Source organism: Wyeomyia smithii, chromosome 2, assembly GCF_029784165.1.
Source record: "Wyeomyia smithii strain HCP4-BCI-WySm-NY-G18 chromosome 2, ASM2978416v1, whole genome shotgun sequence".
In the NCBI taxonomy this organism is placed as follows: domain Eukaryota; kingdom Metazoa; phylum Arthropoda; class Insecta; order Diptera; family Culicidae; genus Wyeomyia; species Wyeomyia smithii.
In genome coordinates this window covers 116,586,374-116,614,231 of record NC_073695.1, presented here as the reverse complement: position 1 = coordinate 116,614,231, position 27,858 = coordinate 116,586,374, and the positions used below count along the sequence as shown (strand labels likewise).

Here is a 27,858-nt window from a genome sequence, read left to right as displayed (position 1 = left end):
GTTATGCTTGCAATTATTTTTGCAGAACTTTTTTTCCAGATTATATATTTTACGAATTGCTAACTTGAAAAATGTATTCAATTTTTTCATTTTCCGTAATTTTTTTGTATCCACATCTCATGCCACTAACTTTTCCATCTTTCAAACAGGAATCGAGCCCCGAATTGGAAGCAATAATTTCTATTTCAACGAGACGAAAGGTTTCTACTGTCTGCGCAACGAAACCGGAGATAAGTGCCTGCGGGAGACAAAAGGACGTAAGCATCCTCGGGTCGATCCGGTGGTAGTGTCAAAATTGCGTAAGTTTTTCGTCGAACATAATCAAAAATTCTACGAGTTAATTGGTGAGGATCTCGGGTGGCCAGAGGAATGAAGCAGTATAGGGAAGCGGTACAGTGGAGATGCATCGCAATGGAACGTGCAATGAGCACAATGTAAGAAAAAAGGTTGGGAAAAGTCAGCGGTGAGTATGAAACAGAACTGAACTAAAATGTAGATACCATCTAATAACATTGTGTAAGACAACAATCGTCCTGAAAGGATGTAAAGCAAACAAAAAGTAATATCGCGGGACTACAAAACTGGTTATAAGCGAACACGCTTCTTGTACTAGCAAATGTTTCAAAAACGGTTAGATAGGAACTAATTATTAAAATGATAATGCTTTTGATTTACGATCTGCAGAGAGACAAAAGTGGCGGTGCACTTTGTGATGGTGAAATATTGCGGTACCAGCTTAAACGTTTACCTGTATTAATCCAAATTATAAGCCTCCATCCTTGCTTTCACGCTTCAGTCTTCACGCAGCGGGAGTACAGACGACATTACGAGAATGGTAAACTAAGACAAGATTTCTCCGTTGTTCAAAGTTCGCAGCAAATCGTTAAAACGAGAACACGCAGAATGTTGTAGATATAACAGTCAAGGTGAATCTCCAACAAATATCAGAGGCTCCGTGGTTGCAGTCAAAGGAGCACGAATGGTGGAGACTGAAAACAACGTTTCATTTAATTTTAATGAGCGCAGCAATTGCGAGTTTGTCGGGGTCTTTGAATGTAATTGATACAGTAGAATAGCAAAGATGCAATGCTTATTGTAAAAGAGAGATGGGTACTTTACCATACGTTCTACCTGGTTTGTGTTTTAAAATTATTACCAAAGATTCACGTAATTATTATATTTTCAATTTATTAATGAAGAAGTTTACCAATTATTTTGACATTGCTGATCGTATTTCTCGCTGTCAATTTTCTATCAATCCTTTGGCATTCTACAATACTTTTCTTCTCACGATTTTCCCTTCAAAAACAAATGTGCATACTGTCTGCCTTCATTAATGAAACAGAACAAAACATGGCTTGAACAGTTATTTCCTAGAAAAAGCAGTCGCTTATTCTAGTATGGAATAAATATACAGAATAATTATCGAAAAGGTTATTCAGTAGTGCTTTTTGTAGTAGTATTGCGCTCCATGGTTCAGTCAGAACAGCATTTCTCGTTGCTAGTGTGCTGCTTTCTGACCTGAATTTTCCTATCGGAAGTGAATTCCCCCTAATGTCGGGGTGCAGAAGGTGCTTTTTTCTGCACCTGCTGCTACTTTTGCTACATGCTGTTGATATACCATAGCACTAACAAGTGGAAGATTTGATGTGTTTTGAGTGTGGGAGTTATCACGTGATGTGGTAATGATTTCCTGTTGTTTTAGAAGTTCTCGATGAGTGCCTGTCCGGCAGCACATTGCACGTTGGTAAAACACTCAACTCGAAGAAACGTAGGGTCGATGTGCAAGTATAGAGTTTGGAACGAGCTACTTAATGGAACCTTCAGGTTCAAATGACAACTTTTGGTAAACACACATCAATATAGGTACCTATCTGGGTGTTTCTATTTTACAATATGGAAGCACGTAATTTGGATACTCATTTTCGATTTACCCTATAACGAAATTTCTATGGAAACGAAAGGTTGAAGCAACACGTACATTGTGAATTACAATACGAGCATTTGCCTAAACCAATGCACCCGTTGTGCCCGGATGAACGACGATGGTTAGCACCGAAGACAGCCCAAAATGCATATTTCTACAATCTTATCGGGCACATTTTCAACCACATCACGCGAACTTGTTATTCACTCGGTAATGAAATTCATCTGTCTTGACGCTTTGCCCTTCTATTTGGAGCAATGTTACATAAATTGTTCCTTGAAAGCTTCTCTAGCCATGCACTGCAGGAACTTGCTCGTAACAAGGACATCAGAGGATGCAGCCCGAGCTAAGCAAAAAAGCGTGCTTGGATAGGAATAGTGACTGTGGGACGAGGAGCTTAGCAGTCACGAAGTCAGTCAACAGTTATTCTTCCCGGGCAACACGTTCCAATTTGGAATGTACCATTAGTTGGGAGTTGTACACAAGGCCAGGTTAGTCAAGGATGACACGTACCTATGGCACACACTGTAATCGTAACGTTCCTAATCGTAATGGTTTTTTAATTCAACAAGGCTGACCACCAAGCTTTTTCTCATCTTTACATGGACATTAACTAATTCTAGAGTCCATCTCTCCAACAGAAACGTACGCGACGGTTTTAATTATTTTCTTTGCGTTCGCATGTTGGGTAGCCGCAGGCAAAAGAAACACAGAAATCGAACGGAAGCGGTGGAAACACTCATGCGTAGAATCAACAATTTCTTTTCCTAAAAATTCAGCTTCGTCATTGCTTTTTACTCTCAGTTTTTTACTAGCAGCAATTGTGGCACTAGGTAATGTTGGTTGTGTCGGCAGTTTCCATGAATGCATTTTCGATGCATGGTAGAATTGTAAACGCTCGTGCGGTGTGATAATATCACGTACAGCTCTTCAATGGATATGCGTTGAAGGATTTTATTGGTCAATATTCAGCTTGTTGGAAATTATATAATATTCGCTATCCGCGGGATGGTATTGTTTTTTTTTTATTTTACTTTATTGTATTTTATTTTATTTGTTTTATTGGAGAAGAATTTGTGGACTATCTATTTGAAACACATATTATTTGTTTTATGAAATTTAGCAGATCAATTTGTTTATTATTTCGCTCAAAATATCAACAACTAGAACAATCCACTGGGTATATATGTGATGGATTACTCGTACATTTAACAGCTGTCTTCTAGACTATTTGATTGTTTTGTCTAAATCCAAATGTACTGCGTTATGTTGCGGTTTGCAGCAGGGTTTGCAAAGCAAGTTGTTTTTTTTTTTGTTTTAGATTGTTTGTCGTGGTGTCCTTGATTTGATCACAACACAGATCAAATATCAACACTATGGATCATACGACTGGTTCTCAACGTCTCCAGGCAGATTTGTCCCTTACCGTCCCCGCCTTTCAAACATTTAGACCAGGAGAACTGGAAGAAACAGCATGGAAAATAGTTCAGAAGTAAATACTTGTACGCTATAAAAGATATGCTTAACTATCCGTTAAACCTTGAACAACGTAAATAATACAAGGCTTCCATTTCATCTCCTGTTAACAGATGTTTTGCACTTCCAGGCGGGCATGTTAATGGTCACAGTAGAACAACTTTTCACTGCAATAATCGTCGTCTTTTGCTTGACGGTGGCAAGGCTCACTGTCTAATTACATTCGTGAACAAACATATCAAACGAGTATTCGCCGCCACGACATTTTTCTCTCTCAACGTATTTTGATTTTGACAATTCTTTCTAGAAATGAGAATTACTCACGTTGTGTGCGGAGATTTTGGAAATTACTTATATCAGAAACAAAAACGAATGACAGTGTGCATCCTTTCGATGCGCGAGTTTTAGTCGACCATTTTTTCTATATGCGAGAGCCGAAGAACGTTCTACATTTTTCCTCTTTTGTGCTGTGTTTCTGCTGCTCGCAGAAAAACTAACACACACTTGCTGCTGACTCCACAGCTGAACGAAACAAGAGTGGTGAATCACACTAGGGAGAATACGCAGAAGCTGGCTTCGAAATGGTCACCACTTTTCACTGCGATAATCGTCTTCTTCTGCCTCTGCCGCTACCAAGGCTCGCTGTCTTAATACATTCCTGAACAAACATGTCAAACGAGTACCGCCACCACGATGTTTTTTTCCTCAAACTTATTTTGACATTTTTTTCTAGAAATCGCCAAACGAATGACAGTGTGCATCTCTTTGATACGCGAGTGTCGAATGACCATCCTTTTCTTTGTTTGAGAGGCGACGGTTGTTTTACATTAACGAGCCAAAGCCTACTGCCGCTAAGGAAGCGAGATCAAATGAAAATGCTGTCCGTTTCGAAGCCTGAGCAGAAGTACGCCGCGGGGTGCACTGCTGAGATAAATTCTATAGCATTCGAAGAGCATACATGCGTGACGGGCGGCTGGATTTTTTTCAGTTTCGAGATACAAATCACACAACGCAATTTACTTTTCTAGCTGGATGCTCTCCTCATTTGATATATGCTTGAGAGACACACAGTAAATGCTCTGCAGTGAATTCTGTTGTGTAGTTATGAAGCGTAATGACCTTTCGTATGAGAAAGCTCACACCAGTTTATAATCTCTCTGTAGAGAAATTTACGATTCCACCGCGGTGTTTTTTTATGCTCGGCAGAGATACAGACGATTCGCTGCTCTCTTCAAGTAGATGCTTCGCTTTGCTCACCAGTTTGAGAGCAGTTGTTTTCACAGTGAAAGATAATATCATAAACGGTAGTGTTTCTCTGAGGATAAAAGACAAGTCTGTGTGCCATGTGCCGTTTTAAATGCATGCATTTCACTAAACAGATTTTTAACACAAATGTCTTAATGAATAGGTGAAGTGTTTCTGAATTATTTGGTATAATAACTAGCATATTTTTTCAATTGCGAACCAGTAAATGAACCTAAAATTCATTTTGAATAGCAGCGACTAACCAATCACGACCTTGAATTGTGTTTGTGATGTTTATTTTAGGTCCTTAGCTGCGCAAAGTTTTTATTCCGTATGTCATTCCTCTCACACACGCAGCAAAATAGCACGCATCGTGTCGTGTTCTGTTCGTGCAGACGTTGACTAATGACAGACATGAGTCTAGACTTAGAAATTCTGCTGTGTCGAGCTATAACCGTCTTTTTAAGACTAAATGATATAACATTTTTAATAAAATGTTGTCCCTATCAGGACCACTACAAATATAAATGAAGAGTTTGATGAATTGTAATTTACGTAGCCCTACGTCAACTATGTGGTCATGTCTTGGATACCACCCTTCACTTTTTTTCATTCAGAAGTTGGTATGCTAATTTATACCCATGATTTGCAATTAAGACATACTACCTTGCTGTCAATGTCTATTTACCTAGAATGCCATTCTCAACTCAAAACAAAAAATGGGGCATTCATAAATCGACAATCGACTTGTGTAATCATACACAAGTAAGTTACTAGCTAAGTAGCGCTTTGCCTTCATCTTTGCGAAGGAAAAAAATTCTTCCTCCCGCGCTTACTTTTGACACAGAACAGATCGATATTTTAAGTATCGACATCTAGCGGTGGAGAGGACGCATTTTACACTCAAAGTTTTATCATACTTATACCATTCATACCTGCTCGTGGTGAAGAATTGTTTCGAGCTAACACCAGCATACGTGCAACGTTTTTTATGTACATATTATTTTTATGAATTTCATTGTTGCCCGAGTTGAAAACCGTATATCTTGACTAACAACAATAGTTTTCTTTACATTGTACCTACTGTGCCGTGTATAGCGCGTCTAATATGCATTACTTGCAATGTTAGGTATAATAAACGGTACAAGAAAAAAAAATTGTCGTTAGTCGAGAAATTCGGTTTCCAACTCCAACGAAAATAATCAATTAATTCAACTAACTTAAAAAAAATTTGTTTGTTAATTTGTTAAGTAATGTTTGAATGGTTAAGAGATTTTTAGTTCAATTTCTTCTATTCATTTTAATTATGAATTGTTACTGAATTTCCGCTTAAAAAATCTCTTGAATGTGGTCCTGTCTTAACTTGATTTTGATAGATTCAAAATCACCTTTTTGTCTGGTCATTGAAGCAAAAAAAAAGATTTTTGTTGCATGTTCAAACTATTAGAGCAAACTTATCGAACGATGCACTGTAAAATCAATGTAGGATAGAACAACGAAAAACGAATGCGACAGCGTGTGCTATTATTTGCAGCAGAGTTCTGTTCCAAGTTGCATATCTGTTATGTGCTTTTGATCAAACCGTTATATCATATTTTTCAAACTTTGATTGAGGGCATATTTTAACAACACAAACCGTCCAAAATTGCGGCGAATAACACGTTATCAAATACATCGGCCATGTCGAGAAAACTTTGTAGACAAGATTTCTATTGAAAAAAAGAATCTATCACGACACATACAGACCGATATAGGGTAACGGGGGTATTTTGGCCCACATGCATATTTTGGCCCACCCGGTAACATTTCACGCATTTTATCTGATAAATTCAATGAATATTAGAAAACTATGCATGCAACATCGAATAACACACCTAAGAATCATACTACACTATAATTTTCGGCGAAAAACTGGCTCTAGGTTGTGTTATTTTGGAATTGATTCATACATATTCAAAGTCATGGCTGAGTCAACACAAAGTCAAGAGGAAGTGGTAATATACAAGTCAACGTCCGGAAGCTATTGTAACAAATATGTATGCTTTTGAAACAATTCTTTGTTGTAGTAACATCAATAAAATGTCAGAGAAACAGTTTGTATACTCTAACATGTTGGAAAAAGTTGAAAAAGTGATTAAACGCATGGCCGAAATATGTTTGCCTTTTTCTGAAGCAAACATGTTTTGGCCATGCCAAGTTTTGACATCTCCCTTAATTACCGTTCGGCCGTTGCACGTGAACATAGAAGCAGCTTGTGACAATTTACAGGTAGTTACTTCTTAATTTATCACATTTAACGATATGAAATTGGATGAGAATGCCTGTCAAACCGCTATAAGCCAAATCATTTCATTTTTAGATGCCTATAATTCACAGCAGAAGGATGTTCTCCTCAAACCCACTATTTTTGCTCTAAAAATACCGATGATGATCTTAAATATAATTAGTCCGAACTATTTCCATGCACGTCTGTAGATATCAAAGTGTGCCAAAATAAAAATTTAGTGGACCAAAATATGTTTTATAAAATTTTGATATTTCTAGGATATTTTTCAATATATTGCATTGTTGAACGGTGTATATTAAAATAGACACTTAGCTTTTAACAATGGTATAATATAGTAGGTATTTATGTTGAAAAATTGTGTTTGTTTTTAATGTTTTTAATGTATTGAGCGAACACTTCCCAAAGCTGGCCAAAAGACCCCCGTTACCCTAATAAATTACTCGCATAACGCAATTCAATTGGGATGATGTACTAATGTTTCTTGTGGTGAGAGGGAATAAACTCTATATGCACCAAGACATTTGTATGGTATAAGGAGCGAAGTTGCACATGGCTGACTCAATCTCCGTAAACATTTCGAGACTCCAAACTAATACCTATAGTTCATTGCAAGATGACGTCACAAAAAAGAGAAGAAAAAAAATGAAAGATTTGATATTTCAGGAAGGTTTTTACATGGACTTTCAGCCTAGCGCTTTTTACTATCCGGTAGTAAGGAATTCGCGTAAGCGGAGAGTTGTCCGATCTTTTTCGTATTCATATCAATTGTTTTTACTTCCAACACCACAAACGATTAATCAAATAGTAGGAGGGTGGTATCCAAGACACGACCGCATAGTTGACGTAGGACTACAATAGTTTTATATTTCCCTTTGAGGCTCTGTTTGATTTGTGCTCGTTTTACTTTTGGCACGGTTAAATTTTGGCACACATGTGCCAAAAACGAGCGATCATGTCTAATCACATTTATTAGTTTTCTTGATTATTTCAACCAGTTTAAGCTCAACATCCTCCAAAAGAAGGGTATTTTGGTTTTTTATGTTGCCGAAGCAGATGACCGGAATCGGTCAAACGGTTCCTGGAATATGACCGGAACATGTGCCGGTAATATAATGATCATGATCTAAGCAATACTAAGTCTCTAATTACTAGGATAGTAATATCAAGTATCTAGGTCGTCAGCCTTTATTCATGAAGCGACACCTCAAACGATTCGGAACTAAAACTAGTTCATTGGTGGAAATATCTATGAAAAAATCATGAAAAGGGAACCGTTCATTTTTGGCATGGTTCAATCTTAACAACAGGAAAATTCTGCCGTGTCGCGTTTGACAAAATCGAACTGGGTCTGTATTTTGATAATTTATTTGCAGCACTTATATTCTCTTTAACATTGATGAATGCCATTTATTCTAGTACAGTCAATTTTCTTCAATACGCGAAAAGGCAAGCTTCTATACAGACCTAAATTAAGTACGATTTAGTAGAAATTAAACAATATTTATATGTCTTGTGAACGATGGCTCACTCTCCAATCACCAAGCGGCAAAGCTGTCACATAATAAAATCTTTCTGTAGTTACAAGTTCATGGAAAAAATAACGATAAAGAATTACAGTTTTTAAACGAAAATGTATATTCACAGAAAATTTAAAATGGACATGAGAAAAACACAGTGTAGAATTCAAAAATAAACAACGCATTTTATCTGTACAACGAACCTAATTTATATACCCTGCGTCCTGCCTTTACCGACACGTGCAGAATTTTGTTGTCCCCGGTGGAGCAGCGTATTTTAGCGGCACCCGAATGATCATATTGAATTCTGATATTTGCTACTATACGAAACAAAAAGACAATTCAAACAAACAAATCAAACGGATCCGATTGTGTTCCAGTTCGCAAAACGATACCTACGCGTTAACCCAACACGCCCGACTGTGCGTCGGCAGCGGCAATTGTAGTCTTCACTTGGCTTGGCTGCACACCATCGAATATCGAGTTCTACTGCACTGATTGATGACGAGTGACCAGCGCTCAATTCATACATTGCCCGGTGCAGTACTGTTGCCTGTGCCAGCATGTTTTCCTCCAAGACATCAGTTTTAATAACATTCTAACAGCAGAACGTAAAACTGTCTGATAGTGGAGGTGATTACGAACTTTCCGAAAAAGCTTCACCTTCGAGACATCAAATCAGTCTAGGCTCATGGAAGCGAACATTAGTTGACCTATTGGGACGGGGAGATTCCTTCAATTTTTTTTGCTACTGCTATACAGGATATTACAGCAGACAGTTGGTGTCTACTCATGAAGTCTGTGCCAGGCGTGCTCGCATGTGATTGGTACACTGTTCGTGAAAATTCGACCTTGAAACTTTTATGAAATTTTCACTGTTTAACAATGAAATGAAAATGATAACTAAGGAATCACAAAATTGTCCATCATTTTACCAATCAGACGACATATTGATTATTGTAATCCGACATGTGGTTACATCAGTATTACCGTTTGAAATCTTTCATTCCAACGTTACACCTTGGTTTTAGTTTCCGCAAAATGTATCTCGATATAGTGCGGTTAGACGTAGTCCTACGTCAAAAAAAATGTAAAATCTTGTAAATCTCCCTGAACTGTAAAAAAATGAAGCTTTTTTGTGTATAATGATCTATAATATCGTCTTTACCTTCTGAGAAGCACTCCGCATCATTTTCAGTTTCAGAGTCCGAACAACCCAGAAAATTATCAAGGAAGAGACTAACAGTGTTGAGAAGTCTCATTATTTACTAATATTTATCATAAATGCTTAAGCTACTAACAAATCCCCCCCTCTTAAAAAAATCAAGGAAGAGAAATTCATGGATTTCATTGTCGTTTGATCAACTTGCTACAAAATGTTTGGAAACATGGTTACCTGAACATGACATTTTGGAACCTACAGACAATCTTGAGCGTTAATCAATAAAATTCTCAATGTGAATATGCTCAACTTGACCATAAGATGGCATTCGTTTCTATCGCACTTTTTTTTAATATGCCAACATTTCAACGAAATGTATAAAAATCAAGATAAAAAAATTAACCGAGATGTCGATTACTTGTCTGTATAAAAGCAGTCGAGTGCGATTGAATTTTTTAAAAGAAAACAACGAACACTTGAGCAATTTATTTTTAAAAAAGGTCAGCGTTACCAGTTAACGTTTAAGGTTGAAACGAAAAATCGATACCTTCAACACACAAACTTTGCTACTCAGTTAAAAGTTGGAAGCATTCGTACCATTTCGCATAATAAATACGCTTAATCCGATCGCCAACGCACTCCGCCTTCACTACGTAGGAAGGCAAGTGCCATCATTTTTATCCCAATAGCGAGACTAACAGTGTTGCAGATTCCAACCCACGCAATAGAATGGAAAACTTTTGTTCAGTCACCCTCGGTGTTTCGTGCGCGTTCGCTGATACATGGTCTACGGTTTGGGTTCTAGAAGGGCTTCTTACTTCTATCTGATTTGTATTGAGAAAAAAAAAAGAATGTGGCGAATTGGTGTACAAAATAGGTTCCACCAAAATCTTATTTACATAAATTATTGCGGACATACCTTTTACATGGACTTTTTTTTTTCTTCTATACTTATACATAAGAAGTTATCATTGTCAGAAAACAAAATACGTTCAAAATCAAACAATCAATGCTGGATTTTCTTACTGACCAACATTGTAGAAACACAAGCCATTGGAATTATGTGAAACTCGATTAAGGATTTTTGCGGTATTATTGCGATTTTGTCAAGCTGGGCCGTGCCCTGAAGTGGTGCTTGCCTCATGAAATTACACTACGTTGAATTATAATATTAGCTGATTTTTAGGTATCGGTATTGTGAATTAACACCGTTCCTCACGCGTTCACTCGAATCAGTGTAGTCTTCTTTTACGCTGGTTTCATTTTCACGGTACGGCAGCATCACATAATGGTAACCTAAAGTGTACAATGTCTTTGATTGTGTATTGTGAAACATGAAAGAAATACGATGGATCTCGATAAAGAACAACTCACTTGAAATACACAAATGAAACGGACAATAAGCATTTTTCTCAAGTCACCAACTGTCTGGTCTTTACAGCCAAGTGTAGTGATCATCCTTAGGCATGGTGAAAGGGTAGGAAAGGGGATGTGAGGGTTGTTGTTTCCTTATCGTTCAATATGTCTTGCTTTCTCATGGACATACTTCGCGTTGTCAATGGAACCATCTGTGGATTCAAGGAATAAGTGGAGTTCTCCATTTGTCGGAATGTCACTTGGTTTTATCTCCGTTTGATCGTAAAAGTTCACCCTAGCTATGATTTTTGTTCTCTCACCAAAAAACTCACCTTCCTGAACTAAGATTGTATAACATTTGAGCGATTCTTTTGTTGTATCAATTATATGGCAACTCTGTCAATACATTTTGGTAATACAGCGGAAGAGTTTGATCCCAACAAACGAATATTATATTACATGGAAAATCGACCATTACATCGGAAATAAACCGTTCTGCCATAGTGGATCAATGTAGGTTTGAAATATCGTAAAACCAAAAAATATTCATACGCTTAGAAAAGTTGTATTTATTTACCAAAATGATAGAACAGGTTACCATACCAGCTACAAGGTTTTGTCAGTTAGTAGGTATATCGAAGGAAATATATTCCCGTATTTTGGGCCTCAAACCACGGTTCAAAAATGTTCTCAAAAATAAACCTATATAACACCATCAACCGTGCGTCTCCACCATAAACACAAATCATGGAGATGGTGGTTCTTTCATCTTTGCCACATATTTGGTTATGATTCGGTCGAAGCAGCATCCAATCAAATCGAAATTAATTTCTACCAATCAGGCTGAAGGTAAATTTTTGTAGGAACATAGTAGTATTATAATAGAAAAAAAATTGTTTCCTTCACATTTACTTCACTTTCCGGTGTAATTCAACCATGGTGCAATAATTCATCAGATTTGCTTATAGGTTATTTTATAAATTTTATATACTACTTCTACCCGATGGCAAACGGTTTTATTATTTACGATTAGTTCCAGCACACCGACACATTGAACACAAATGTGTATTTCTTTTTGTAATGTTTCGTGGAACGAATATTTTTACTTTTCATCGGACTACCATTACTGGTTTTACGATGGCTGCGATGGTTGTTTGTAGGTACTAGTGACCGAGGAGGCTTGTATAACAATAAAGCATTAGTAGTAAATCGTTTCAAGGTTTGCTGGTTTGGAATTCCATTCAGGTGAACAAATTTGCATGGTTTTCAGATTTTCGTGGCATATTAAATATGCAAACGCTGATCCTGAAAAATACGCCCGCGGCGGACGCTGTCGCACGGTCTGTAACAAAGCACTATGAAAGACAAATTATGATCCCACGTATTCCAAGGGAGTAGTCCATACGTTGCCTTTTTTCCTGTTGTCATTTCCAAACTAATTCAAGCGCTAAAAAGCGGAGTGCAAAAAGTGGTGGGCGAGCGATTGTTTGCAGTTGTTCTCGCTGCCGAGTGAAACCCGCTGTTCCACCTGTACGCTGCACTGCCTTGAAAAGAAAGTCAAGAAAAAACATATTTACTCCCAGGCGTAGCGGAAAAACAGCATGAAAAGTGGCAAGCTGTGGTGACGTACACATAGTAGGGGTAGTTAACGTAAGCGCAGCATAAAACCATGCGCTTGTCATTCGACACTGGAGGAATCAAGGTGTTTGGTTTGTGGAAATTATGTAGATTGTCTTGTCTTGCTGTTTACTAGGTTTCAACTAGGCTAAAGCGTATCATGATCTTGCGATCACTTTTTACTTTGCTGTACCTGACAAAATTGATAAAAGGTATAAATATCGATTTTACGAGCAATCTTGATAATCTTACCTGGCTTCTTTATTCATATTTTTTACCTTGTTAGCCAAGAGCGAATCAGAACCATTCTGCAACGTCCGTCTGTTTCGCCCTGTTTGCAGTTGACTAAATTAACAGGTTGGTATATAATGTCGTCATTGCCAGTGTTATCTCAGTTTGGGCCTTTATGCTGCCTGGTCGTTTTCAAAGCGGCAGGGATATACTGCGGCACGAGTCTGATGTATTGAACAACCGGATACAACGTACTGACCCAAAATGAAGACTTGCGCGAGCAGAAAATAGGCCCTTTACTCCGATGTAAATAACAACATGACTGAATGGATAGTAGAAATGTTGGTCCCTAGTCAACAACCACAACACCAACGAGAGGGGGGATGCAAGCTGTTGCTGATGCTATTGTTCACCTTTTTATAGAGGTTTATCCTCTCGCGGATTAACCTTTCAATCAGTCGGTGTCGAAAAAGTGCACACTCGCTTTAGCTGAAAGCATTACGTGACTCGTTCTCAGTCAGCGGTTATCTAGCTGGACAGTGGCCAATTTTGCATAGACTGGAAGGTAAATTGATAAATAAGAAACTAAGAGGTCAGTTTATGCAGGATTTGAAATTATAAATTTTGAATTATGGATAGTATATGTTGTAAATATAAGTATTTTATGGTGGACAAATAATCATCAAAATGTACAAAACAATGAATAAATTGCTCCAAACTACAACCGTAGCGGGATCGAGTGACTAGGTTACGAGAGCATATATTTTCGTTGGCCTTTTCAAGGGATTATGTTGTCATCAGCAGTGTCATGTTTACATATTATTTATCATAGTGTGATGCTGCGATGCTTTGACACTCAAGGGGAACTAAGGATAAGTAGATGGCTGTTATCTAAATAACGGTGCTTTGTTTCCGCCCGAAGAATGCTTTCACAGTCGTTGGAAGCTGAAATTGGATCGAGGCCGCAGCAGAGTTTTCTTTTATGTCATTGTACAGAACGAGGACTACGCCTGACCGCATCATTCGTTTCATTTTTTATAGCATATAGCATCGCATGGAAAACGTTGAATTCTTCTCCAATATTTGATTTTGTATGCAGTATTTTTTGTTTGAGGACGACTGTGACCTGTGGCACCAACTCTCAGATTACACTATTATCAGTTATGTTATAACCAGGAATGGTATTCTTTTCTCTTGAGTCCCAAAAATACGTCGCAAACTTTATTCTACGTTCTCGATCCACCTAACCGCAACTTTGGCTAAAAATATTCAGAGTTGCGATAGTGATAGCTCGATAATATTCGCTCGTTCCCGGCAAGAAAATACCTAGATTCGGCAAAAGGTCAAAGTGTATTTCTCGTATTTGTTATCAAAATACATTAAAATACTGCAATAATGTAATTGAGTTTGTCGTGTAAAGTTTCAAAATAATGATCATACGCAGAATACAATACATTACCGCCAAAATTTAAAAAAAAAGCTGCAAACAGGAAAAAATTCGTCAAATTTAGTTGTATTGACAGAATCAAGACGTGTTAATAAATTTCGATAAAAGCTTTAGTTACGAGTGGATCCACTATTATTTGATTCCATTCCTAGTTTAAAAAAAAAACGAAGATATGACGTTTGTTAAACATTAGTAAGCGTAACTTTTTCGTAAGCTGACAACGCGACTTTTTAATCGGAGTGTTAGGTTTTACTTCCTCACTTCGTAACTAAAAAGGCTGTCTACTCTCGTTTTCCTCGATGATTGCTCTACAACAGATTCAATAAACAATTGTTCTCGGGATTCGAAAGGCTGGGTAAAAAACTTTTTTATCTGGGGATTTTTTACCCGGTAAATCGAAAAGGTTTCTTTTTTAGTTCAAGCTGAAACAACTATAATAGTAATAAAAGCCCAGGAAGCGATCCAAAGGATGCTGGTTATCTCACAAACAAAAGCTTTTTATCATTCATCGTTGATTGATCCATGACTTTTTCCATCACCTCAAGAAGCGTCCTCTAAGCACGCTAGATTTATAAACCAGGTGGCTTCAGACATATGCGAGAACCTAGTTTTCGGCAACTATTTTGTACTATATCTAGTATGGAAATGGCTCGGTTTATAAGAACCTTTGCAGTCCTTTAAAAGTGCTAGTGCTTTAATTCCATTTTCATGATTTGGCTAACGGTGAAACGGAGTGTAAATGCAATATTCCAAGATAAAATTCTGTTTCTGTCCGTGGGAACTGACTTTAAAAAGTTTCAGTATTGTGCAGAAAAACAGGTACTAAATTTCAATTTGGAATTTAACCTTCTATATATCGGTCCTGCAACTAACTGTTTGTTTACTGAAGAATTGCGTGGCAGCGTTTCGATTCAATTGACAGGTAGGTGCAAAAACCTGTTAAAAAAACCACTGCCGAAGACGTTCGACACCCCGTTTAGTCTCGTAAACTTGCTCAGACAATCTGCTGTGTTTACCAGTTTGCGACCAACGGAACTCGTCTACTCGTAACTTTGGGAGGTTAGTTACTTTATATAGTTGTGTTACCCTACTGAACAACAGAAACTGACATTGATCAATGGTTACGTGAGGTAAATGTTGGTAAGGAGGAGGGTGATATGATAGGAATGCAACTGAAGAACCGAAAACGAGACCAAATCTCTTATTTTAAGTATCGATACCCATCGATGGAAGGGACGCATTTTACACTCAAAACTTTAGTACACTTATACCATACATACCTGCTTTTGGTGAAGAATTATTTCGGTCTCGCTTGTATACAAAACCGAAAAGCAAATTGAAACCCGAATATCTTGGCTAAGGGAGCATACATAAATAACTTAGCTTTTTATTCATGATTTTTAAAAAAGCCCCCCCCCCTCCTCCCTCGTAACATTTGGCCACAAAATCTCAAACCCCTGAAAAAAAACGTAGCATTAGATGGACCCCCCCCCCCCCCGTTATAGGAAAAACGTACAAAAAAACAAACTGTAACATTTGAGAAAAAAGATATTTGAAATAAAGCACCGTGTTAAACTCAATTTATTTAGCACTCATACATTTGTGACATGTCGGTAGAAAACACAAAAAATATTCACGAATTCGCCAAAAAAATAAATCACTGCACTTACCAGCTTTGAAAACAAGCGAGTACCTTGTAATAGCGATTGTTTATGTGCTAGGACGATATCCATAAATTACGTAAGGAGCCATCCACATACCACGTGGACAGATTTTTAACGATTTTGCCCCCCCCTCCCCCTCCGTGGACAACTGCCTATATAAATTTTGAAAAAATTGTATGGACCGTGGACATTAGCCAACCTCCCCCCCCCCCCCCTAAAGCTGTCAACGTGGTATGTGCATGGCCCCTTACTTAAAAACCTAATTTTTGGACCGCCACCCCACCATATGTAACGAAACGTAACGCCAACACGTACCCCCCATAAAAATTACGTAACGATGTAGCGGAATTTGCTTAATAAAAATGCTCGTTTTAGGAGAGCCCCTCCAGAGATTTTTTGTTAAGGTGAAACGGGATTGTGGCCTTTTCCTATACAATTTTGAGGTTAGAGTTCTTTTCACTTCTGTATTTTGATCGTAAAAAAATTCGGCTTCCACTAAATAAACAGCACTTAAATTGCTACTTCAGGCATGCAACAGTTGTGAAAACAATTGATCAAAGTTTCATGTACGTAGTCTTCATAAATCAAGAAAAAATTAGATTGCAAATTCGAGTTGATTGCGACCACGTCCCGATTCACCTTAAAGGGTGTCCACGATGAAATTGCCACACCATGAAATTGCTCTAACTTTTTAACTGTGGGTAGAATTTAATGAAAATTTGGGTGGATTTAGTTCATAGTGCATTATTTACATCCTGCAAGTTTTAAAGTCCTGTGATCAAAACTCGCGGCAATGGAGTCGAAAGAACAGCTCGTGCGTGATAAACTCTTGCGCATTCATCACGAGAATAAGGATCTCTCGCATCGTTCCATCGCTTAAACGTTGGGAATCGCGAATTCCACGGTGTCGCGAGTGATTAAGCGGTTCGAGGAACGATTGACCACCAACCGGAAGCCCAGAAGTGAAGGAAAAAGTATCCCGTACAACACCAAAAATCACAACCGCGTAGTTGGGGCCTTCAACCGAAACCCGAACGCCTTCGTTCGGGATGTGGCTAAGAAGCTGCACCTAAGCCGAAGTTTTGTCCAGAAGGCCAAAACTAAAGCCTGTATCAGACTAACCGTTGCAGCGGTCAACCGCTACCGTTCCGTTCTTTTACGACCAATCAGAACACAGCGGTTTGGTCGTAAAAGAACGGAACGGTTTACATAAGAAATGCTACATTTAAGGTATCCAGCCCAGCGGCTTTCAATTAGTGGGAATTAAGATTCATTTTTGCCAGTGTGCGTTGGTCGAAAATCGACATCGCCAACCAGCGTTGCCGGTGCTATCAATGTTTTGACTGGCTGTCGTGTGTGCCAAAAAGAGAAGCACACATTTTCATTTGTCAAGTCTCTATAAGTGATCTTGTGTAGGTGTGAAGAGATTCGTTTGCCTTCGCCATGCCAATGACAGCAGCCGGCAACCGTTGGGAACGGTTGGCGGCAAAAAAAGAAAAGATTCTATTTTTTGCAACCGCAAGCGACGGTCGACCGCTGTGTTCTGATTGGTCGAAAAAGAACGGAGCGGTAGCGGTTGACCGCTGCAACGGTTAGTCTGATACAGGCTTAAGGCTGGGCTTCGAACGTTCAAGGTACAAAAGGCACCTAATCGCGACGAGAAGCAGAACAAGTCCGCCAAAACCCGTGCCAGGAAGTTGTGCCTCAACATGCTAACGAAAGTTGAATGCTGCATCATGGACGACGAAACATTAGTGAAGGCCGACTTCAAACAGATCCCCGGCAACCTGTTTTTCACGGCCAAGGATAAGTTCAGCGTTCCGGAGCATGTCCGCACTCAGAAGATGTCCAAATTTGCGAAGAAATTCCTGGTTTGGCAAGCCATCTGCACGGGCGGGAAGCGGAGTGCACCTTTCGTGACCCAGGACACGATGAACGGACAGGTGTACATGAAAGAGTGCCTCCAGAAGCGGCTGCTTCCTCTACTTAAGGCCCACAACGTCCCAACAATCTTCTGGCCGAATTTGGCCTCATGCCACTACTCCAAGGACATGCTGAAGTGGTATGCGGACAATAAGGTCAATTTCGTGCCGAAAATGTTCAACCCTCCCAACACTCCGGAGCTCCACCCCATCGAAAAGTACTGGGCGATCATGAAGCAGCACCTTCTTAAACAACCTAAGGTAGTGAAGACAGTCGAGGAACTGAAGAAAGTATGGGTTTACATGCAAAAAACGGTTGATTCACAGGTTGTGCACAATCTTATGGCCGGGGTTGAGGCCAAGGTGCGAACATTTGCGTATGGACTGTAAATAAAATACGAGTAAAATGGTAAAATGAAGTTTAATAGTTATTTTTCAATCCCTGAAAATTTGATGGCAATTGGATGAAAACTCGAATTTTGCGAATCAATTTCGTGTGTGGCAATTTCATCGTGGACACCCTTTACGTAACGCAGAGCTTAACCCCCCCTCCCCTATGTAACAAATCGTAACGCTCAAGAATAACCCCCCTCCCTCCTATGAGCTTTATGTAATTCATGGATACCACTTAGAAGAGCTTTCAGAAGATTGCTGTATGCCACAGAGAAAAACGTTTCGACAGCTCCCGCTGCAGAGCTAGGTGCGATGTTCGAGTGTATTTTTAGTGTACATTTTTTCTGCAGAAAAAATGGTCTTTCAAGAAAAAGAAGTTACTCCGATTTCAAACCAACCCCTCCCCCTTGTTCCTGCTTTTTAGGTAATTCAACTAACTGGTTGAAATGGTGTCAACAGTCGCGGGGTCAGGGCCGGCGTCACATTTTTTTCCCGAGTGGGTAGTAAGGAATGGGAAAGGTTCATGGGTAACAAAGGCTTTGCCGGGGGGGAGGGATGGGGTTGACCTTCTGATACCTGAACAAAATTTTACGAAAAGTCGACAGTGCATCAACAATAGAGTGCCAGTGGAATGTTTAAGAGAAATTAGGTTTTTGAATTTCGTTCAGTAGTCATGTTTCCCATTAATTTCCCATGAAAGGCAATTATGTAGGCTCATTTGCAAAACAAATTCCACGCCCTTGCGAGTGGCTTTCCGAGAGTTTACCGGAACATTCGCCATGGTGGACATGCGTGTAGGCATGTTTTTGAGTTCTTTCTTCGTTCTATTTATCAATTACTCCTCAATTTTCGCGTCAAGATTGTTGAGGTAGGTCTCACGCTTCTGATTTGTCCAGAAACTCTGGAAGAGATGCAGCTGGGGAACGTTAGGTGGGTTGGCCGACCTGGGTACCACATCGATTTTCAGCCGCTCCATCTCCTCCAACGATTGCTTCGAGTAGTGACCGACACCAGATCGGGCCAGAGCACCGCGTCTTCGCCCCTACGGTATTTCTTGATAAACGACGCAACTTCTGGCAGGCACTTCGTACTATAAATTTCCCCGTTCACGGCCAGTACGGAGCTTCTCGCTGATTGTCAGCCACAGCAGCACCTTCTTTGGGAATTTGGTGTGTGAAATGAATTTCACCACAGAGGTCACTTCCTTCGTGGGTAAAGTAAAATATGGAGTGCCCTGCCAGTTATTGTTATCCAGGGTGAGATAGGTCTCGGCGTGGACCACCATCATCACGTCGCGATTCGCCGGAAAAATCGACTCGACCATCGAGCAACTCTGAAACCAATGAACGGGACTTCCGCTTTCTGATGTCCATGTTCGCCAGGTACTTTTCCACTGTTTGGCCGGTTGAACCGATCTGCCGATCAAGCGTACGCAGCGATGTAGCCACTTCCCCTCGGTTTTCCTCTTCAGCATTTTTTGGAGCTTCATGTCGCTCAGGGTCGTCGGCCGTCCGGAACCGGTCTTTCTTTCGATGCTCTGATTGTAGTCCAGCAGTGCCAAGATGTTGTAGATACCGGAACAAGCGTAACCGGCGTCCCTTTTCCGCACGAAGTCTGTTTTCGACGCGACGGGGTAACTTTCTTTGATCGTGCACACTTCTGAACAGAGTAGCTTCACTGTTTTCGCCATTATGGTTAGAGTTTGAGTCAATTTTTTTCTGCTGACTCATGGGTTACTATGATTGATGCTTCATGGGTAGTTTCGTCAGTGCGTGTGAAGGTAAACTCATGAAAAATCGGCCTTTTTTGAGCATTTTTTTCAATGCTAACGTTAAGACTCAACAATTTTGTCTTCTCGAAAAAAGTTTCCATCCAAAATTTGAGCTTAATCGAACTTCTGAGAGTGTTTCACTTACAATCGTGAAAGTCTTACATTTTTGAACAACCTAAAAATGCACAAGAGCAGTTCTTGAAGTTTCAGAAATCAATTTTTTATAGCAAATCTCTTAGGAATGCTTGAAATGTCGAAAACTGAACTTTAGAACTCTATCGTGAATGAAATTCAGAACTCTATCGTAAATGAAACAATTAAAAAAAAATCCTTTCCTCTGAGTAACGTTACAACTGTACATAAGTCTGTAGATTTATAACCTCTCGCTTAACAATATCCATCAAAAAATCTGTCGCTCGCAACAGTACTTTTTTCTGGTTTTGTCCAATAGTTCCGTGTGGGTAAGTACCCACAAGGATGTTCTCCGAGTGGGTACTACTACCCATACTACCCACATGAAAAGCCGGCCCTGCGCGGGGTTTACGATCCAAAACAAAACTGTTAAGTAATGTTTGAATGGTTGAGAGATTTTTAGTTTAAGTTTTTCTAGAGATGTTGATTGTGAATTGTCATTGAATTTCCGCCTAAAAAATCTATTGAGTGCGGTTCTGCCATAACTTGATTTTAATAGATTTGGGATCACCTTTGAAACAAAAACAAATAGATTTTTGTTACAAATTCGAACGATTGGAGTGAACTGTTCAAACCAGTGCATCGTTTTAAAATCAATGTATGACAGAACAGCGAAAAATAAACGCGAAAGCACCGGCACCGATTTGCTGTAGAGTATTGTTCGAAATGGCATATCTGTTCTGTGTTTTCATATTTCTATTGGGCTTATTGCCATCTCTTCAATGGGAGTTGACAGTATATATGACAAAAAGACCATGTAGCCGATAATTTATTGTGAATAATGTTTTGCAATGCAGTGCTGCTAGAACATTTCAAAACATCAAAAATATATTCTATATTCGAGCAATTTTCAATTATTCAAAAAACAAGTTTATACTAATAAAAATCCAATTTTAGCGCTATCAATCTTTGAATACAATGTACTTATAAAATAGTAGAATGGGATAGTATAGGACGATGGAAATCCTCTGTTATTTGTTCAGTTCAGTTGCGTTTCATTACTGTTGACGACTAGATATTTACATGAGCGTAAATGTTTTAAAGACTAACAACAGCAGCAAAATTCAAAAGGTATTTGGGCTCAGAAAACGTCACCCATCAGCGCACCCTTTCTAAATGTGTTGGAAAACTGTGACACTCTATCCGTGAGTTTCACCCTCAATCATGAGAAACGACGATTATATATCTCCTGCCTTCAATTTATGCTTTATGTTCCAGCCGGGGCGAAAAGAGGATGGGAGTAAAGTCACGGAAACTTTACTTCTCATACACACACCATTAATGATCAACTTTGCGTTTCACATCTTAAATGTTCCAATTCCATGTTATGTCAAATGAAAACAAACTAAAAAGTATGAACTATATCGTGCAGGAACTATGCTAATGGAATTACATTTCATCGTACTTTCGAAAAACATTTTACAAGTTTGATACGGTTGTTTCATATGGTTATTTTTCCAGGAAGTGAAATATTGTTCTAAAGTTGAAAAGAAAAATTTTAAAATCCAAATCAAAAATGATTGTGAAGCGTTGTATGCAAATGTTTGCAGTTCGCAGTGAAGATAACAATTTCATGCCACCTCGGAATATATGCGATGAATTCACATACTGCGCTCTCGTAATCAAGATCAAATTATAATTACTGGATCGGAAAAAAACATAATAAAACATCTATCAATATTTCGTTTAACAAAATCATGGCAATACTATATTGCCTCTTTCTTCCTGCGTCCAGTTTGTAGAGTGTTGAGCTTAAAAATGTTCTATAACAACCTCCATTAGCGAATGTCATTGGCTGTCAATAAATTTTCTTCTCCTGTTGTACTTGGCTCCTCGAGGAAGACATTCTCCTCCGGTTCAAACCATCGCGTTTTTCCTGAGCTTTAGCTGGAAATAGCGTGACAATATCCAGCGATAGTGTTACATTGTAAGATCTTTTACGTATATAAAAGAAAAAGAATTGAGGGTTGGCCATACTAGTAAAATTCAGATTTTCCTCGGTCGAAGGTTTAAGCTCGTCCGCATTATCCCACCACATTCTCTGAGGTTGTTTATTTTAAGTGGCAAAGGCGTTCACAAGACGTTAAGTTTTTCCTTTCGGAGTATTTGCATTGAATAAACATTAGTGCAGTGTTTTTACTTATTTAGTTACCTTTTACCGTACGAGTCCCGATTTATTACACGTACGAGACAGGGATAGAAGCTCCAAGTGAAGAGACAAGGAGCACTAGTCCATGGCAATAGCAACTGCACAGCACGATGGTTATCGGAAGTCAAAGCACGAATTACGTTTGAATAAATTCATGCTTCAGAACTGAATGCTATGAAGCATAAAATAAACAAAGGCAAAAAAAAAACAGCAACCAACTAAAAAGCAATATATCAGATGCATATTAAGTTTTTCTTTCTATTCACGATAAAACTGAACACCCGAAGAATTGCGATTGAGCGATAGCATTTGATTTATACCGAAACTAAAAGTAATTGTAGTCTAACGTAAGAAGTTGTCGAAAAAGTACACCGATCTAGTGAAGACAGTTTCAAACTGAAGCAGATGAGAATGTGTTCATTGAAATCCTTTCTATCAGCTTATTGGATACATATCATGAATCAGCTGAATCAGAAACTTGAATTGTGATCATATATTGAGAATAAGGTGCAACATTGAAAGAAACCCGTTAGTGAATATCTAACAAACAGTCCAAACACTGAAAATAATTTAGCCCAAATTACGAAAGCTGTAATGGTAACGTTATGTTATTCTGGAGTAAGCGTAAAATATATTTATATATGTACAAGTTTAATAATGGAATGTTATGCAGTCAACTTTATTTCAAATATGTTTTTTTTTAACTAATGCTGTTAGTACCATAAGCTAGCCATTACTCTTAAGAAACTGACGAATGCAGAATGCTTTTATTATTTGATTGATTCGACGAGGTAATTTTGTTTGAAAGGAAACGAAAATCCTCGTTTAATGTTCTTTGAATTTGAATACTCATTGAGATAACTTTGAAACCGACAATGAAAGTACAGGATAGCTGCACAAATAGTGACTTTTGCTCTACTAGCCATCCAAGATTCGATCATACGATGGCTGGCTTGTTAAACCAGTATCGCGAGGCGAACACTGGGATATTTTAGTTAGCATGAAGTTCGAAAAATTTATTCACAGCAAGAATCAGATATTTATTCGTGTATACCAAGTCTAGAACCTGGGAGATTGTCTAGTAGTATCGTGGAAGAACCAGTTTTAAGTCTGGTAAGAAAGTACTAGTAAGAAAACATCGTTGTACGGTGCTTGGCTCCAGTAGAAAAGTAAAGCATTGACAAACACATTGACAGTTTGTTACTGTATTTTAAAGAAAATAGATTTTATTTCATCTATTGAAAACACGAAAAAAATTGTACCATTCTAACAAAAAAAAAAAAAACTAGAGTCTGTCGATCACTTAGCAAAAAATATGCATTTATATATGCATTGAAATTATTAGGAAATAATAGGACGATTAAACAAAATATATGAAACCAGTATGATTTATGTTTAGATACGCTAACTCGAAACAGACAGAGGCTTCAATTTTCATTGCGTAATAACTAATATCCATTCCTGAAAGGTACTACTAGCCTCTGAAAAATTCACCGGCGAACGATTAACACTATCAATCAATTCGTCACCAAAATCTGCACACAGTCTGCGATATTTAAAACATCTGCGGATACTTAAAATATATCTGTTGATTTTCTCTTAGACAGATGAACAGAATATAACTTTCTGAAATAGACTTGCAAAATAGTATAGTTTCTTTGACAGAAAGATCCACGATACTGGCTTGGCAAACAACAAACAGTTACTTATTGTGCAGGCTTATGTCTCATGCACAAATATTAGCAATTTTTCACAATCTCCCGTGCAGAACTTGTAAGACTTATTCTTCAATTACCTGTCCATCCAATCTAAACAACTATGCAAATAAGGTTTGCGATATTAGATTTTCTAGGATTAGTTTTTGACTGTGTCTAATGAGAATAAATCGCGAACAAGTACCTTTCAATCGTGACGGAAAATGGCATATAACAAATTCGGTAATTTTTGCATGCAGAAAATAACTAAAGGAGATCCAAAGCAGGAATTTTTGCTACACAAATCTGATCTAGCAGCAAAACTATGTTTTTTTTTAAATCGTAAGTTTGGCGTTTATTTTAAACAAACGCGTTCTTAAATGATGAGACATATCATTTTTTCACCACAGATATCTAAGTCATATATTTCTCCTAGAAAAAGCAGCAGACAAGCTGTTAAAAACAAAAAAAAAACAAAATCTATCAAGCGACATATCGTAGTTGAAAATATCTCTTTCGAATGATAAAACACTATTTTTGATGTCGTACTTATTAAAACAAACTAGGAGAATAGACTAGATTTAGAACCGAAACGCAGTAAGAAATAGTATTATGAAAATTCCAGAAACCAAAACATATCATGTACTACAGATAAGAAAATTAGCGTAGCATTTATAAGACAGTATTTGAAAAACAAAACTGAAGACGAGCGGTGATAGAATCCAATCAATCAACAACAGAAAACATATAAAATAATAGATCAATACAAATTGAACAGCAAATCTTAGGTTGGCATCTGTACAAGGCTTGTCTAACTAATTTCCATTATCAGCCCGTACTGACATAAACCTACGGCAGGTTTTTCCTGCTCCAACATCGACAGCATGTTTGTTATTGGTTTTTATGGTTTTTAAAAACAGTGTACATGTGTACTTTTCATGAAAATCCCTAACAGTAACAATTACATATCATAACGACTAAAATCCTGATTACAAGGAAACTTATATGAAAAACATTCAACAACTATGCATTGATAGGACTAAGGGAATATATACATATATACAAATACTATTGTAAATATCGCGAGTCGCGAATAAAGCGAGTTACTATGCACGTATTCGATGGCATAAAATAAACATATTTATATATAGCCTTATATTTTGACGATGCAAAGCAACACGGAGAGTTTTAACGGATTATTTATTGTAAAATATTTAAATTTAAGGTATTTGCGATAACTGCGCGTGTGCGAATACTGAGTGAACAAATTGGGTATTAACGAAATTTTAGTGAACTATAGGTTTTAGGACTAAGTGCGTGTTATTTTATCATTCATTCATATTGAATAGAGAAAATCGAAATTTGAGCAAAAAGTCATTTAGCTAAGTATTTCCTTTTACAGCAATGAACGAACTTTCAATTTAAATGAAAAGAGAAGAATTTTAGATATGTATTAGGATTACGAAGGTATCTGACATCCAAGTTTGAGTATACAAGAGAAGTGTGTGTTGTGGATGCAAAACTATTTATTTATCAGATTACGTTGTACGAACTTTCTAGCAAAATGCCCCAATAATTAGTTATAGTAGATGAAATTGCAATTGAAGCAAATAAGAGTTAATAATCAAACAACGATCATTTTTATACGTTGAGAGTGTGTATTTTATCGTTCTGACTTTAATTAAGACAGATAAATAATATAATCTTCGCAAAAACCTTTTCTATTATATTTGAAACAGTTAGAGCTTTATGCGAATAGTTGCTTCCCGAAATTCAAATTGAACTAGAATACTTTGTTTTGTTTTTAATTATATTGAATGTTATTTGTAGCAGAAAGTCAATTGTTGATTGGTACGCACATTTGTTACTCATTGCGTTGATACAGTGGTTTTTAAAGTAACTTTAACCGAACTGAACAATATAGTCTCGTTTTACTTAAGCAATAATTTATTATTGTTTTCACATTATGAATAGAAGCAAAAGTAATAACTAAATGTATGAACTAAAACATCAACTATACTTATGTCATTGTTTCTGAAATGGATCCAACTACGAAATTAATTGTTATGTTATCAATACCAAACAAGATACAGAAAATCATCCAGAATATGTAATTGATACATGTTCGTACATGGTTACTTTATTGGTTTCTACATAATATAATTTTTGAAAGGTTTTCTGTAGGTATTTTCAAAATTCTCGATATATCTACTTTTGTTTTAACAATGATTTCCTGAAATGGGATATATTGTATCAACATTTATCATACAATCACTTAAGCCGTTTTTATATTATCTGTTCAGAATATTTTATACATTCTAAAACGAAACGAAACTCAATGAAATGCACGACATTGTATTCCCAATATTTCCACGTTCTCTAAATGTATTTTCTGTGAACTTTTGTCATCGTTAATGTATCAAATATACTCTTTATCTCCTCATCGAGCACTAGATATCGAAAAAAAAACTGAACGATGGAAGCAGTAATTCTAATAAAATCAGTACCATAAAGGCACACAAAATCAACTATACTGTAAAAATAAAAATAAAAAACGGAAACTATCGATGCAAGAAGAATTTCATACTGACAAACGGAAAACCATACATATCATGTTTAAAAAAATCTTTTACGACTCTAAATTTATCTACATGCATAGATTACGATAAGTTACTGTACCTCAGAGAATGAGATGAAGCAGATGAAAAATAACATGGAAAGTGTTAAAATAAAACAGGTGAATGTATTTTGAAAACTGAATATCATACGTTGTTACTTTGCAAAAACTTCGAATTCCTCTCTCAACGGCCAAAGCAAAACCGGGCGATATCAACCTGGCATCAATTGCAAAATTATGTCATGCTACAAGTGAAATATAATACATAAAAGTAATATCATAGCAGATTGACAGATTGAGTATTCCTGTATGTTGGAATTGTAAATTAGTGCCATCCGAAAATAACTACCCTGAAACCACGGCCGTATAAACTTATTAATGCATTATAATGATCTTCATAACGTCTTTTCATTCATTTACCCTTCCTTAAAATGTGTTGAAAAAGTTACACAAGTTTTCAGTTTTGTATGAAACATAAGCTTGCATACTGCTTCGGCTATTGAGCAACAATTTCAACAAATTAGTCCGTCAATTTCATGAAGATGGATGTTAAAATGAGGGCCGCATGGGTTTTACGGTTCTATTCGTGTAATTGAACCAGGAAAATCGTTACACCAGTTTATTTCTCAAAAATTGTTCGCATGTGCATATGTATGCTAAATCAAAGCATCAAGTATAGTAGTGATTCATGTTTAATATTGATAATTGAATATTCAATTAAGGTGTTCAAAATTTGAATCACATTCAGGGATAGAATGTTGAAATTTCGCTTTAACGATGTGTTATAGCGAAAATGAGTTGTCTGTATCAGGAATCAATGAATCAATCAGCGCCGGATTTACGATTGTGGCTGCCTGGGGCCCACTTCTGTGCAGGGCCCCCAAATAATGTATATATTTAGAACCTCTATTTATCTTTGAAAACATAGCAACAATTTAACACAAAGTTTAAGAACATCTTTTCATGAGCATTCTTAGCTGAAAACTTATCAGTTACAGAATCATACTCAATTTCGTCAGTATATCGCACTTACGCAAAATGCCAAATTTGAAAACCTTTCGTTCTTTAGAGTTCTACGCAACCTATTTTCAATCAGTTTCATTTTCGAAAAAGTTGCGTTCGAAACCATTAGGCTGAAATAAATATACAATGCAGTTTCAGTGTTAAGAATACATTTTGCATATTTTTATT

The 27,858-nt window shown here is 37.5% G+C and overlaps 1 protein-coding gene across 1 annotated transcript in view; it reads left to right on the top strand.

Annotated features, from left to right (window-relative positions):
• LOC129726002 (heparan sulfate glucosamine 3-O-sulfotransferase 5) overlaps nucleotides 1-26,810 on the top strand; it is a 71,412-nt gene extending 44,602 nt beyond the window's left edge. The window contains exon 8 of the mRNA XM_055682513.1: nucleotides 150-26,810. Coding sequence (XP_055538488.1) covers nucleotides 150-373 — 224 coding nt within the window. The 3' untranslated portion in view covers nucleotides 374-26,810. The remainder of the gene's footprint in view (nucleotides 1-149) is intronic.
• Nucleotides 26,811-27,858: the final 1,048 nt, after the last annotated feature.